General features: G+C 41.4%; 1 protein-coding gene across 3 annotated transcripts in view; it reads right to left on the bottom strand.

The window, feature by feature from the left end:
* Positions 1–13,530, bottom strand: part of LOC122932109 (prostaglandin reductase 1-like) — a 150,459-nt gene that overhangs the window by 65,252 nt on the left and 71,677 nt on the right. For all 3 annotated transcript variants that reach the window (XM_044286343.1, XM_044286334.1, XM_044286353.1), the window contains one exon: positions 3,289–3,444. In XM_044286343.1, coding sequence (XP_044142278.1) covers positions 3,289–3,444 — 156 coding nt within the window. The remainder of the gene's footprint in view (positions 1–3,288; positions 3,445–13,530) is intronic.

Here is a 13,530-nt window from a genome sequence, read left to right as displayed (position 1 = left end):
AGGAACTACCCCGATAATATTATAGACTGTTCACTAGATAAAGTAAGAAGTATGGAAAGACAATCCTTTACACTAGGACCAAATCACAATACTAAAACACACAAAAAGTGGAATTAAGGATTATTCCACCTTATTCCACCTTATTCCACCTTACATTGCACAATTTAAACAGGTAGAACACATTATCAATCAACATTGGGCCCCTATTATACACATCACCCCTGATCACTTTCACTAAGGCACCGAATTTAGGTTTAAAGTTGGCACCTACAGTCAAAAATAACCAGAAAAAGATAGTATCATTACATAATTGGGCACAAATGAACGTTTTTTTATAGGTGTGGTAGGTGTGTTGGTTGTAGGGGTACGGCATTTGCAAGGAAGACTGGTAGGATTTCGTCCATACAGAACCATTTCTCTTTTGAAATAAAAGATTGTTTGACTTGCAACTCCTCCACTGTCATCTACATTATCCAGTGCCCTTGCCAAAAACATATATATTGGCAGAACCAAACGGCCTCTTAAAGTGAGATTAGCGGAACATATAAATAACATAAAAAAGGTCCTTGCTAAACATCCATTGTCCAAACATTTCAAGAATTACCATAACAAAGATTACAGTGGTCTGACATTTGCAGCACTGGAAAAGGTAGAGAGACACTGGAGGGGAGGTAATCACATCTCAAAGATGTCAAGGACCGAGTCCAGACGTATTTACGACTTCGGAAGTCTGTCACCTGCAGGGCTCAATGCTGAACTCGAAATTTTTGGTTTTCTATAGGTCAGTTTGGGGGGGTGCCCCTTGCTGACGGGAGATCACATGTCTGGTTGTTTATCAGCACTGCGATGTCCCCTTGGCAGAGCCCCCCCTTTCTATCTATTTCTACTAATCAATATATGAACTTGTTCCATCTATATCTACTTATCAATATATAAACTTGATTCATCAATATATGAACTTGATCCCACAAGCGCATTTGACTCCAGGAGTATCATTCAATGCGCCTTCATTGAGGTTTTCTTCATATATTTGATGATCATTTCCTTATTACCTGTATATGTGTATCAATCACATTATTTTTTATATATGTGATAGGGAAAACCATTAGATCTAAACACCAGAATATTAAGCAATTACTGACAAAAAAAACGCATATATATCCCAAAAAACAAAGCAAAAACGCATTAAAAACGCAACATGGACAAATTGATATGTGGAATTAAGTAATCCATTCCTTTTCTTTAGATTGACAAGACAGGATCCACCACACCTATTAGTATTGATACCAGTGGGTATAAAACTATCTGGACTATTCATTGCGAACAAATCCACTGAGGAAGAATTAGGGATCTACTTCGAAAAACGTCTGGGAACTACTATTTACTCGCAAAAGTCCTGAACAATCTGCATGGCCATGCAACACAGAAGGAATATATATTAAAGCTCCTGTTGATACTACGGCAAAAGGTTAAGCAAGGTAATCTCCTGCCTCACGATAATATGAGCGAGATCTACGGCACATTGAAGTTATTCTATCCACGGCACCTTACGGAGCAAGGCAACCTCTCGTCTCGAGATAACAGGAGGGAGTTTTACGACATTCTGAGGACATTCCATCCTCCTCACTAATTTGCCCTACCTCGCAAGAACGCTAGCGAGACACAGAGAACCGCCTATTGGCCGTACGTACCTGATCTACCTTGCATTCAGGTAAGCGCTCTTACACGTGGGACGCCACAAAATTTGCACTACCAAAAGTGAGTGCCAACAAGTTAATATCTTACATGGCCACATATCGCTATACATTCCACAGATTATGGACTGTACTAACTAACCATTGGAAAGAATCGTCTGTTGACAATTGCAGGCTGATAATTGCAGTATTAACCAAATTAATTGCATCTTAGCTGATCCCCCTACTACTTATTAACCAGCTACATTATATTGGGAATAAACCGTATGCTGCAAATACTAACCACTATATTGATCTACAGACCAATCATTATACTAATATTAGTGGAAGACTTTATCAGGAAATATGAATAACTGTTTAACAGGAATAGCAATTGTACCAATGACTGCTTTGATGTCCAAGACATATACTCATGCCTGATATGCCTTATATACAGCTATAATTTCCTTGGATTTTTTATTGACTATTGATTTTAATTTAATAGAATATTATTTGAATTTTCGTTTTTTATGTTTTTTTTCATTTTTATATGTAATGTTGTATTTTATATTTCATATTCCATCTTCACTGAGTCATTAAAATTGCTTTGTACTTAATGACCCCCAGTGTATGAGTGCCGGTCTTCATTCAAAGTAACACTTTTATGCCATTTTTGAAAGGGTGATTCAAATTAGACAGAGGCACCGAGCCATGGTTACAGTGAGTGAGCCGTCTTGCATCCAAAAAAGAACAAAATGTGTTTAATATATTGTATATTTGTATTCACATTTATTGTTTGTCCCACATCAAATTTCTTGACATTGCTACTTCATTCTTCAATGTTCTTGGTTATTCAAAATTAATCTAATTCATCCATAAGGTCTCTCTGATATATGCACCCTCGGACATAGGAGATGATTAGTGTAGAGTGCGAATATTTGAATCGCAAATTTTAATTGTGAATATTTAGAATATAGTGCTATATATTTGTATTTGCGAATAGTGTTGAATATTCTAATCGTGAATTTATTGCAAATATATTACATTGCCGAATTTCGCAATCAAGTAAACAATGACTGGAGATCACAAATACTTGAATTTGTGAATTTATGGCAAATATTCGGCCAAAAAGTCGCAAAATATCGCGAATTCGAATATTGCCTATGCCACTCATCACTAGAGACGATAGCTACAGATTACATCATTCCATAGAATACCCAGAACAGTACACACATGATTCAGCAGCTAACAGTAATTGTTATATAGCATGCAAGTGCTTTATTCACATCTATACTGGCCCTGTACTTCTCTATGATATCCTATACTGTACTGTACTTTTGCATGATTCTGAGTGAAACAGAATTATGGAGCCAAATTTGTTATCTCTAGGGGCATTATATGGGGAGCAGCTAGTTTCCACCCACCAGCTTAGATACAACTGAGAATTGGGAAATTTAGCCTGCAAAAGAGAAAGCTGGTAAAATATGCCAGATAAAAGTAATACTATGGTCAGATATAGCGTTACCACTCATGTACACATATGCACATTTTATTCTAAATTCAAGTGGCTTTGTTTTCCCCCTACCGCCCCAATACAAGAGAGCGCAAAACTCACATTATCAAAATAGCAGTCATAGCCTTCTGGAGATGCCTTCTTCAGGGCTTCTTCCAAAGAACTCACTGTTTTATAGTTAAAAGCTTCATCAAAGCCAATTTCTTTTAAATATTGGATTTTGTCATCTGAACCAGCAGATCCCACTACCGTACAGCCCTAAGGAGAAATAGAAAAATTGCATATGACATTTTGATATGGGACGGGCCCACACTCCACTTTTAGACAACCTTCAGAATAAAGGAACAAAACACTTTGGGGGAGATTTATCAAACTGGTGTAAAGTACAATAGGTTTAGTTGCCCATAGCAACCAGAGTCCACCTTTCATTTTCTAAAGAAGCTGTGAAAAATGAAAGGTGGAATCTGGTTGGTAGCTATAGGCAACTAAGTCAGTTCTACTTTACACCAGTTTGATAAATCTCCCCCTTTTTTTGGTGTCCTAATGAACACCGCTTAGGACTAAAACATTTACAAAAATTTGTCTAAAAAGTGGCACAACTTGGTGCAATTTGGAGCATATAGGGCTGCTACACTTTTTTTTTGACACTCACGACAAGGAGATGAGACTTAGTGGAAAGGGGTGGATCTTTGTAGGAAAGGACAGAGCTTAAATTGCACAATTTTGCGTAAAACTCTGTCTGAAAAGCCAACCATTAGTTGATATAGAGTCAGAGTGTCTATCTCTGCACCACATTTATCATCCTGCTGGAGCCCCTGTGATAAATCTTGTGCAGGGCTAGACAGCCTGTCTAAGCTTACGCCATCTTTGGGATTAGTAAATCTGGCCACTGTGCGAGATCCCTAGCTGTCCTGAATATAGCACCCAGCCAGAAAGAAATAAAGGCTCTGACTTACCATTCTGTTGTGCTTTCTCATACGTATACAATATTATCTAATGACAATACGATCAAAATGTATGCTCATCTCATTGCCTTTAAGAATAAAATCAGCCTGAGCCAAAGTTATATTATGTGGCTGAGGGAGCCAAGATGAGTTCATGGCATGAGTATATGGCATGAGTTCATGGCAAGTTCAATTTATAAAAAAATAATTGTGAACATAAATGGATATTGTGTTTAAAAGTTATTGCTAAAGATATGGTACCATCTGTAAGGAGTAAGTCAATTCCCTAAGACATGTCTGTCCGGAGTGAACAAGGTTACTTGATAAGGACTCATATCCTTGAGGCACACCTGCTGTATGAGATTCAATTTATATATTCATAATTATATTATATATATCTCTGCATGGTATATTTAGTTTATAACATACAAACCGGATTCCAAAAAAGTTGGGACACTAAACAAATTGTGAATAAAAACTGAATGCAATGATGTGGAGATGGCAAATGTCAATATTTTATTTGTAATAGAACGTAGATGACAGATCAAACGTTTAATCCGAGTAAATGTATCATTTTAAGGAAAAATACGTTCAAATTTTCACGGTGTCAACAAATCCCCAAAAAGTTGGGACAAGTAGCAATAAGAGGCTGGAAAAAGTAAATTTGAGCATAACGAAGAGCTGGAAGACCAATTAACACTAATTAGGTCAATTGGCAACATGATTGGGTATAAAAAGAGCTTCTCAGAGTGGCAGTGTCTCTCAGAAGCCAAGATGGGTAGAGGATCACCAATTCCCACAATGTTGCACAAAAAGATAGTGGAGCAATATCAGAAAGGTGTTACCCAGCGAAAAATTGCAAAGACTTTGCATCTATCATCATCAACTGTGCATAACATCATCCGAAGATTCAGAGAATCTGGAACAATCTCTGTGCGTAAGGGTCAAGGCCGTAAAACCATACTGGATGCCCGTGATCTCCGGGCCCTTAAACGACACTGCACCGCAAACAGGAATGCTACTGTAAAGGAAATCACAGAATGGGCTCAGAAATACTTCCAGAAACCATTGTCAGTGAACACAATCCACCGTGCCATCCGCCGTTGCCAGCTGAAACTCTACAGTGCAAAGAAGAAGCCATTTCTAAGCAAGATCCACAAGCTCAGGTGTTTTCACTGGGCCAGGAATCATTTAAAATGGAGTGTGGCAAAATGGAAGACTGTTCTGTGGTCAGACGAGTCACGATTCAAAGTTCTTTTTGGAAATCTGGGACGCCATGTCATCCGGACCAAAGAGGACAAGGACAACCCAAGTTGTTATCAACGCTCAGTTCAGAAGCCTGCATCTCTGATGGTATGGGGTTGCATGAGTGCGTGTGGCATGGGCAGCTTGCATGTCTGGAAAGGCACCATCAATGCAGAAAAGTATATTCAGGTTCTAGAACAACATATGCTCCCATCCAGACGTCATCTCTTTCAGGGAAGACCCTGCATTTTTCAACAAGATAATGCCAGACCACATTCTGCATCAATCACAACATCATGGCCGCGTAGGAGAAGGATCCGAGTACTGAAATGGCCAGTCTGCAGTTCAGATCTTTTACTTATAGAGAACATTTGGCGCATCATAAAGAGGAAGGTGCAACAAAGAAGGCCCAAGACGATTGAACAGTTAGAGGCCTATATTAGACAAGAATGGGAGAGCATTCCTATTTCTAAACTTGAGAAACTGGTCTCCTCGGACCCCAGACGTCTGTTGAGTGTTGTAAGAAGAAGGGGAGATGCCACACAGTGGTGAAAATGGCCTTGTCCCAACTTTTTGGGGATTTGTTGACACCATGAAATTCTGATTCAACATATTTTTCCCTTAAAATGGTACGTTTTCTCAGTTTAAACTTTTGTTCCGTGATTTATGTTCTATTCTGAATAAAATATTAGAAGTTGGCATCTCCACATCATTGCATTCAGTTTTTATTCACGATTTGTATAGTGTCCCAACTTTTTGGGAATTCGGTTTGTATGTTAATCAATAATTCATATAATGTATTATCTATGTGTAACAATGTATTGATTTATATATATGTCATACCATGTATTTACTATTTAGAAGGTATTGTAGAAGGTATAGAAACAAGTAAGTTTATGTTAATTGGATTTCTGGGAAGAGTAAATGCCATTTCAAAACAATAGTTATTCATGGTTGTAGATAAGTGAAATGTACAAGTTCCGATGCCAAGCATCAAAGCCGCTATATAAAATTTTCATCAAGTCAACCTATATTTCAAAAAGATAGGAGAAGACAGTTAACTCCAACAAGTCCGGGATATAGGTAATTAAGTGTCAGGAAAAGACCTTCCTCAATGATTTATATTTAAATAGGTCAAGAAGGTCATGAGTACATATTATTAGATATTTAATTTTAATGCTTAAAAGTTGGGATGTTCATCTGCAATACTGCAGTGCCATCTGGAGGCAGATGGACAATATTATATTATTTCATTATTTGTTATATACCATATTAGGAGTTGATATGACATCATGGTGTTATTAGCATGCAAGTACACCCACCTAACCTGATTGGGAATCCCTATTCTAAAGGGGATGATTCTTAGATAAGGGGGGGAATAATTACTCGTGTGCGGGGTAGCAAGAGAGAGCTAGAGAGAGAGAGAAAAAAAATCCATATATCCATTGATCCATTCATTCAATCAAAACTTTATCAGAAGAAACTTGGATTATTCTTTTTGGATTACTAGGAAAGTTCTTCAGAACTGGTCCCATCTGAACTCTGTCTACCTTTGACCCGGTAACGTATATTTTGTTTACTACACATGATATTAATAAGATATTTCTCTCGGTACATAGCCAAGAGTTCCCATACTGGAATATATAGTCTTAGGTGCCTCCATAATGCTGATTATTCTCTTAGCAAAGATGCATATTGTTAATGGAAGATCTGACATTATTTGAAAAGAGGACTAAATCCTTGGAAAGTTATTTTCCTTAGTCTGATTGCTGAGCTGAATATTTTATCATATTAATATCATATATTTTTGATTGGTCATAGGAAAATAGAGTCAAGGGATAACAGTTATTTTCCTGTAAATCCGTGTTTTATTGTTATAGCCTGTTTGATAACAGAAGATCCTAAGTTTCTCTTGGTATAGGAGTCTGTTTGTTAAAAGTATGACACTGGTTGTCATAAATCATTAAATCATACTGTGCTGATTAGATAGGGGTGTATTAGCACCACCGTGTGGTACATTTTGGGTGTTACTTTGTAACTTCATCATTTCTTTTGCAGTTGTATTGTTTTTATATTCTTGGTTTTTATAATAAACTATTATATATTTTTGCATATACAATTGTCCCTTTGTTTCACTGCTTGCACAAATCAAATTAAGATACTTGATAAAAAGAACTTAGAGGCGTTTTTTTATGTCCGCCTGAAGGATAATATAATTTTTATATTTTTTTTATCCTCTCTTTTATATGAAGATTCTTTCATATGGAAGATATATGACAATTCTAGCACAGTCAGTACACTTTAACTACAGTCTGGTCCATAAATATTGGGACATCAACACAATTGTAACATTTTTGGCTCTATACACCACCACAATGGATTTGAAATGAAACGAACAAGATGTGCTTTAACTGCAGACTGTCAGCTTTAATTTGAGGGTATATACATCCAAATCAGGTGAACGGTGTAGGAATTACAACAGTTTGAATATGTGCCTCCCACTTGTTAAGGAACCAAAAGTAATGGGACAATTGGCTTCTCAGCTGTTCTATGGCCAGGTGTGTGTTATTCCCTCATTATCCCGATTACAATGAGCAGATAAAAGGTCCAGAGTTCATTTCAAGTGTGCTATTTGCATTTGGAATCTGTTGCTGTCAACTGTCAAGATGAGATCCAAAGAGCTGTCACTATCAGTAAAGCAAGCCATAATTAGGCTGAAAAAACAAAACAAACCCATCAGAGAGATAGCAAAAACATTAGGCGTGGCCAAAACAACTGTTTGGAACATTCTTAAAAAGAAGGAACGCACCAGTGAGCTCAGCAACACCAAAAGACCCAGAAGATCACGGAAAGCAACTGCAGTGGATGACCGAAGAATTATTTCCTTGGTGAAGAAAACACCCTTTACAACATTTGGCAAATCAAGAACACTCTCCAGGAGGTAGGTGTATGTGTGTCGAAGTCAAAAATCAAGAGAAGACTTCACCAGAGTGAATACAGAGGGTTCACCACAAGATGTAAACCATTGGTGAGCCTCAAAAACAGGAAGGCCAGATTAGAGTATGCCAAATGACATCTAAAAAAGCCTCGACAGTTCTGGAACAACATCCTATGGACAGCTGAGACCAAGATCAACTTGTACCAGAGTGATGGGAAGAGAAGAGTATGGAGAAGGAAAGGAACTGCTCATGATCCTAAGCATACCACCTAATCAGTGAAGCATGGTGGTGGTAGTGTCATGGCGTGGGCATGTATGGCTGCCAATGGAACTGATTCTCTTGTATTTATTGATGATAAACTGGTGACTGCTGACAAAAGCAGCAGGATGAATTATGAATAGGGATGAGCGAACTCGAACTGTATAGTTCGGGTTCGTACCGAATTTTGGGGTGTCCGTGACACGGACCCGAACCCGGACATTTTCGTAAAAGTCCGGGTTCGGGTTCGGTGTTCGTCGCTTTCTTGGCGCTTTTGTGACGCTTTCTTGGCGCTTTTTGAAAGGCTGCAAAGCAGCCAATCAACAAGCGTCATACTACTTGCCCCAAGAGGCCATCACAGCCATGCCTACTATTGGCATGGCTGTGATTGGCCAGAGCACCATGTGACCCAGCCTCTATTTAAGCTGGAGTCACATAGCGCCGCCCGTCACTCTGCTCTGATTAGCGTAGGGAGAGGTTGCGGCTGCGACAGTAGGGCGAGATTAGGCAGATTAACTCCTCCAAAGGACTTGATTAACTGATCGATCTGCAGCTGTGGATCATTGAGCTGCTGATCCTCAATTGCTCACTGTTTTTAGGCTGCCCAGACCGTTTGTCAGTCACATTTTTCTGGGGTGATCGGCGGCCATTTTGTGTCTTGTGGTGCGCCAGCACAAGCTGCGACCAAGTGCATTTAACCCTCAATGGTGTGGTTGTTTTTTGGCTAAAGCCTACATCAGGGTGAAGCTGTCACACCAAGTGCATTTAACCAGCAATAGTCTGTTCATTTTTTGGCCATATACAAAATCAGGGGCAAGCTGCGCCTGTCACCAAGTGCATTTAACCCTCAATGGTGTGGTTGTTTTTTGGCTAAAGCCTACATCAGGGTGAAGCTGTCACACCAAGTGCATTTAACCAGCAATAGTCTGTTCATTTTTTGGCCATATACAAAATCAGGGGCAAGCTGCGCCTGTCACCAAGTGCATTTAACCCTCAATGGTGTGGTTGTTTTTTGGCTAAAGCCTACATCAGGGTGAAGCTGTCACACCAAGTGCATTTAACCAGCAATAGTCTGTTCATTTTTTGGCCATATACAAAATCAGGGGCAAGCTGCGCCTGTCACCAAGTGCATTTAACCCTCAATGGTGTGGTTGTTTTTTGGCTAAAGCCTACATCAGGGTGAAGCTGTCACACCAAGTGCATTTAACCAGCAATAGTCTGTTCATTTTTTGGCCATATACAAAATCAGGGGCAAGCTGCGCCTGTCACCAAGTGCATTTAACCCTCAATGGTGTGGTTGTTTTCTGGCTAAAGCCTACATCAGGGTGAAGCTGTCACACCAAGTGCATTTAACCAGCAATAGTCTGTTTATTTTTTGGCCATATACTACATCAGGGGCAAGCTGCGCCCGTCACCAAGTGCATTTAACCCTCAGTAGTGTGGTTGGTCAAGCTGTGACACCAAGTGCATTTAACCAGCAATAGTCTGTTCATTTTTTGGCCATATACTACATCAGGGGCAAGCTGCGCCCGTCACCAAGTGCATTTAACCAGCAATAGTGTGGTTATTTTTTGGCCATATCCCAGTCTAATTCTGTCACTAAATCCATACCGGTCACCCAGCGCCTAAATACTAGGCCTCAAATTTATATCCCGCTAAATCTCTCGTTACCGCTGTCCTGTTGTAGCTGGGAAAGTTATTTAGTGTCCGTCAAAGCACATTTTTTGTTCTGGGTTGAAGTACAATTCCCAATTTAGTAATTTCATAATTTAGTGGTTTCTGCTATATCAGAGCTATTTGAAATCTATCCCTAAAAGGGTATATAATATTCAAGGTGCACATTGGGTCATTCAGAATAACTTCACACACACCCGCTACTGTGTATTTTCAAGTCTAATTCTGTCACTAAACCCATACCTGTCACCCAGCGCCTAAATACTAGGCCTCAAATTTATATCCTGCTAAATCTCTCGTTACCGCTGTACTGTTGTTGCTTGGAAAGATATTTAGTGTCCGTCAAAGCACATTTTTTGTTCTGGGTTGAAGTACAATTCCCAATTTAGCAATTTCATAATTTAGTGGTTTCTGCTATATCAGAGCTATTTGAAATCTATCCCTAAAAGGGTATATAATATTCAAGGTGCACATTGGGTCATTCAGAATAACTTCACACACACCCGCTACTGTGTATTTTCAAGTCTAATTCTGTCACTAAACCCATACCTGTCACCCAGCGCCTAAATACTAGGCCTCAAATTTATATCCTGCTAAATCTCTCGTTACCGCTGTCCTGTTGTAGCTGGGAAAGTTATTTAGTGTCCGTCAAAGCACATTTTTTCTTCTGGGTTGAAATACAATTCCCAATTTAGCAATTTCATAATTTAGTGGTTTCTGCTATATCAGAGCTATTTGAAATCTATCCCTAAAAGGGTAGATCATATTGAAGGTGCACATAGGGTCATTCAGAATAACTTCACACACACCCGCTACTGTGTATTTCCAAGTCTAATTCTGTCACTAAACCCATACCTGTCACCCAGCGCCTAAATACTAGGCCTCAAATTTATATCCCGCTAAATCTCTCGTTACCGCTGTCCTGTTGTAGCTGGGAAAGTTATTTAGTGTCCGTCAAAGCACATTTTTTGTTCTGGGTTGAAGTACAATTCCCAATTTAGCAATTTCATAATTTAGTGGTTTCTGCTATATCAGAGCTATTTGAAATCTATCCCTAAAAGGGTATATAATATTCAAGGTGCACATTGGGTCATTCAGAATAACTTCACACACACCCGCTACTGTGTATTTCCAAGTCTAATTCTGTCACTAAATCCATACCGGTCACCCAGCGCCTAAATACTAGGCCTCAAATTTATATCCCGCTGAATTTGAATACAATACATTGGGCCAAATAATATATTTGTTGTTGTGGTGAACCATAACAATGAGAAAAACATCTAGTAAGGGACGCGGACGTGGACATGGTCGTGGTGGTGTTAGTGGACCCTCTGGTGCTGGGAGAGGACGTGGCCGTTCTGCCACATCCACACGTCCTAGTGTACCAACTACCTCAGGTCCCAGTAGCCGCCAGAATTTACAGCGATATATGGTGGGGCCCAATGCCGTTCTAAGGATGGTAAGGCCTGAGCAGGTACAGGCATTAGTCAATTGGGTGGCCGACAGTGGATCCAGCACGTTCACATTATCTCCCACCCAGTCTTCTGCAGAAAGCGCACAGATGGCGCCTGAAAACCAACCCCATCAGTCTGTCACATCACCCCCATGCATACCAGGGAAACTGTCTCAGCCTCAAGTTATGCAGCAGTCTCTTATGCTGTTTGAAGACTCCGCTGGCAGGGTTTCCCAAGGGCATCCACCTAGCCCTTCCCCAGCGGTGAAAGACATAGAATGCACTGACGCACAACCACTTATGTTTCCTGATGATGAGGACATGGGAATACCACCTCAGCATGTCTCTGATGATGACGAAACACAGGTGCCAACTGCTGCGTCTTTCTGCAGTGTGCGGACTGAACAGGAGGTCAGGGATCAAGACTGGGTGGAAGACGATGCAGGGGACGATGAGGTCCTAGACCCCACATGGAATGAAGGTCGTGCCACTGACTTTCACAGTTCGGAGGAAGAGGCAGTGGTGAGACCGAGCCAACAGCGTAGCAAAAGAGGGAGCAGTGGGCAAAAGCAGAACACCCGCCGCCAAGAGACTCCGCCTGCTACTGACCGCCGCCATCTGGGACCGAGCACCCCAAAGGCAGCTTCAAGGAGTTCCCTGGCATGGCACTTCTTCAAACAATGTGCTGACGACAAGACCCGAGTGGTTTGCACGCTGTGCCATCAGAGCCTGAAGCGAGGCATTAACGTTCTGAACCTGAGCACAACCTGCATGACCAGGCACCTGCATGCAAAGCATGAACTGCAGTGGAGTAAACACCTTAAAACCAAGGAAGTCACTCAGGCTCCCCCTGCTACCTCTTCTGCTGCTGCCGCCTCGGCCTATTCTGCTGCTGCCGCCTCGGCCTCTTCCTCCGCCTCTGGAGGAACGTTGGCACCTGCCGCCCAGCAAACAGGGGATGTACCACCAACACCACCACCACCACCTCCGTCACCAAGCGTCTCAACCATGTCACACGCCAGCGTTCAGCTCTCCATCTCACAAACATTTGATAGAAAGCGTAAATTCCCACCTAGCCACCCTCGATCCCTGGCCCTGAATGCCAGCATTTCTAAACTACTGGCCTATGAAATGCTGTCATTTAGGCTGGTGGACACAGACAGCTTCAAACAGCTCATGTCGCTTGCTGTCCCACAGTATGTTGTTCCCAGCCGGCACTACTTCTCCAAGAGAGCCGTGCCTTCCCTGCACAACCAAGTATCCGATAAAATCAAGTGTGCACTGCGCAACGCCATCTGTAGCAAGGTCCACCTAACCACAGATACGTGGACCAGTAAGCACGGCCAGGGACGCTATATCTCCCTAACTGCACACTGGGTAAATGTAGTGGCAGCTGGGCCCCAGGCGGAGAGCTGTTTGGCGCACGTCCTTCCGCCGCCAAGGATCGCAGGGCAACATTCTTTGCCTCCTGTTGCCACCTCCTCCTTCTCGGCTTCCTCCTCCTCTTCTTCCACCTGCTCATCCAGTCAGCCACACACCTTCACCACCAACTTCAGCACAGCCCGGGGTAAACGTCAGCAGGCCATTCTGAAACTCATATGTTTGGGGGACAGGCCCCACACCGCACAGGAGTTGTGGCGGGGTATTGAACAACAGACCGACGAGTGGTTGCTGCCGGTGAGCCTCAAGCCCGGCCTGGTGGTGTGTGATAATGGGCGAAATCTCGTTGCAGCTCTGGGACTAGCCAATTTGACACACATCCCTTGCTTGGCGCATGTGCTGAATTTGGTGGTGCAGAAGTTCATTCACAACTACCCCGACATGTCAGAGC

The sequence above is a fragment of the Bufo gargarizans genome, chromosome 1, assembly GCF_014858855.1.
Source record: "Bufo gargarizans isolate SCDJY-AF-19 chromosome 1, ASM1485885v1, whole genome shotgun sequence".
Taxonomy (NCBI): domain Eukaryota; kingdom Metazoa; phylum Chordata; class Amphibia; order Anura; family Bufonidae; genus Bufo; species Bufo gargarizans.
The sequence above is the reverse complement of the archived record's forward strand: the minus strand, read 5'-3'. Positions and strand labels throughout refer to the sequence as shown.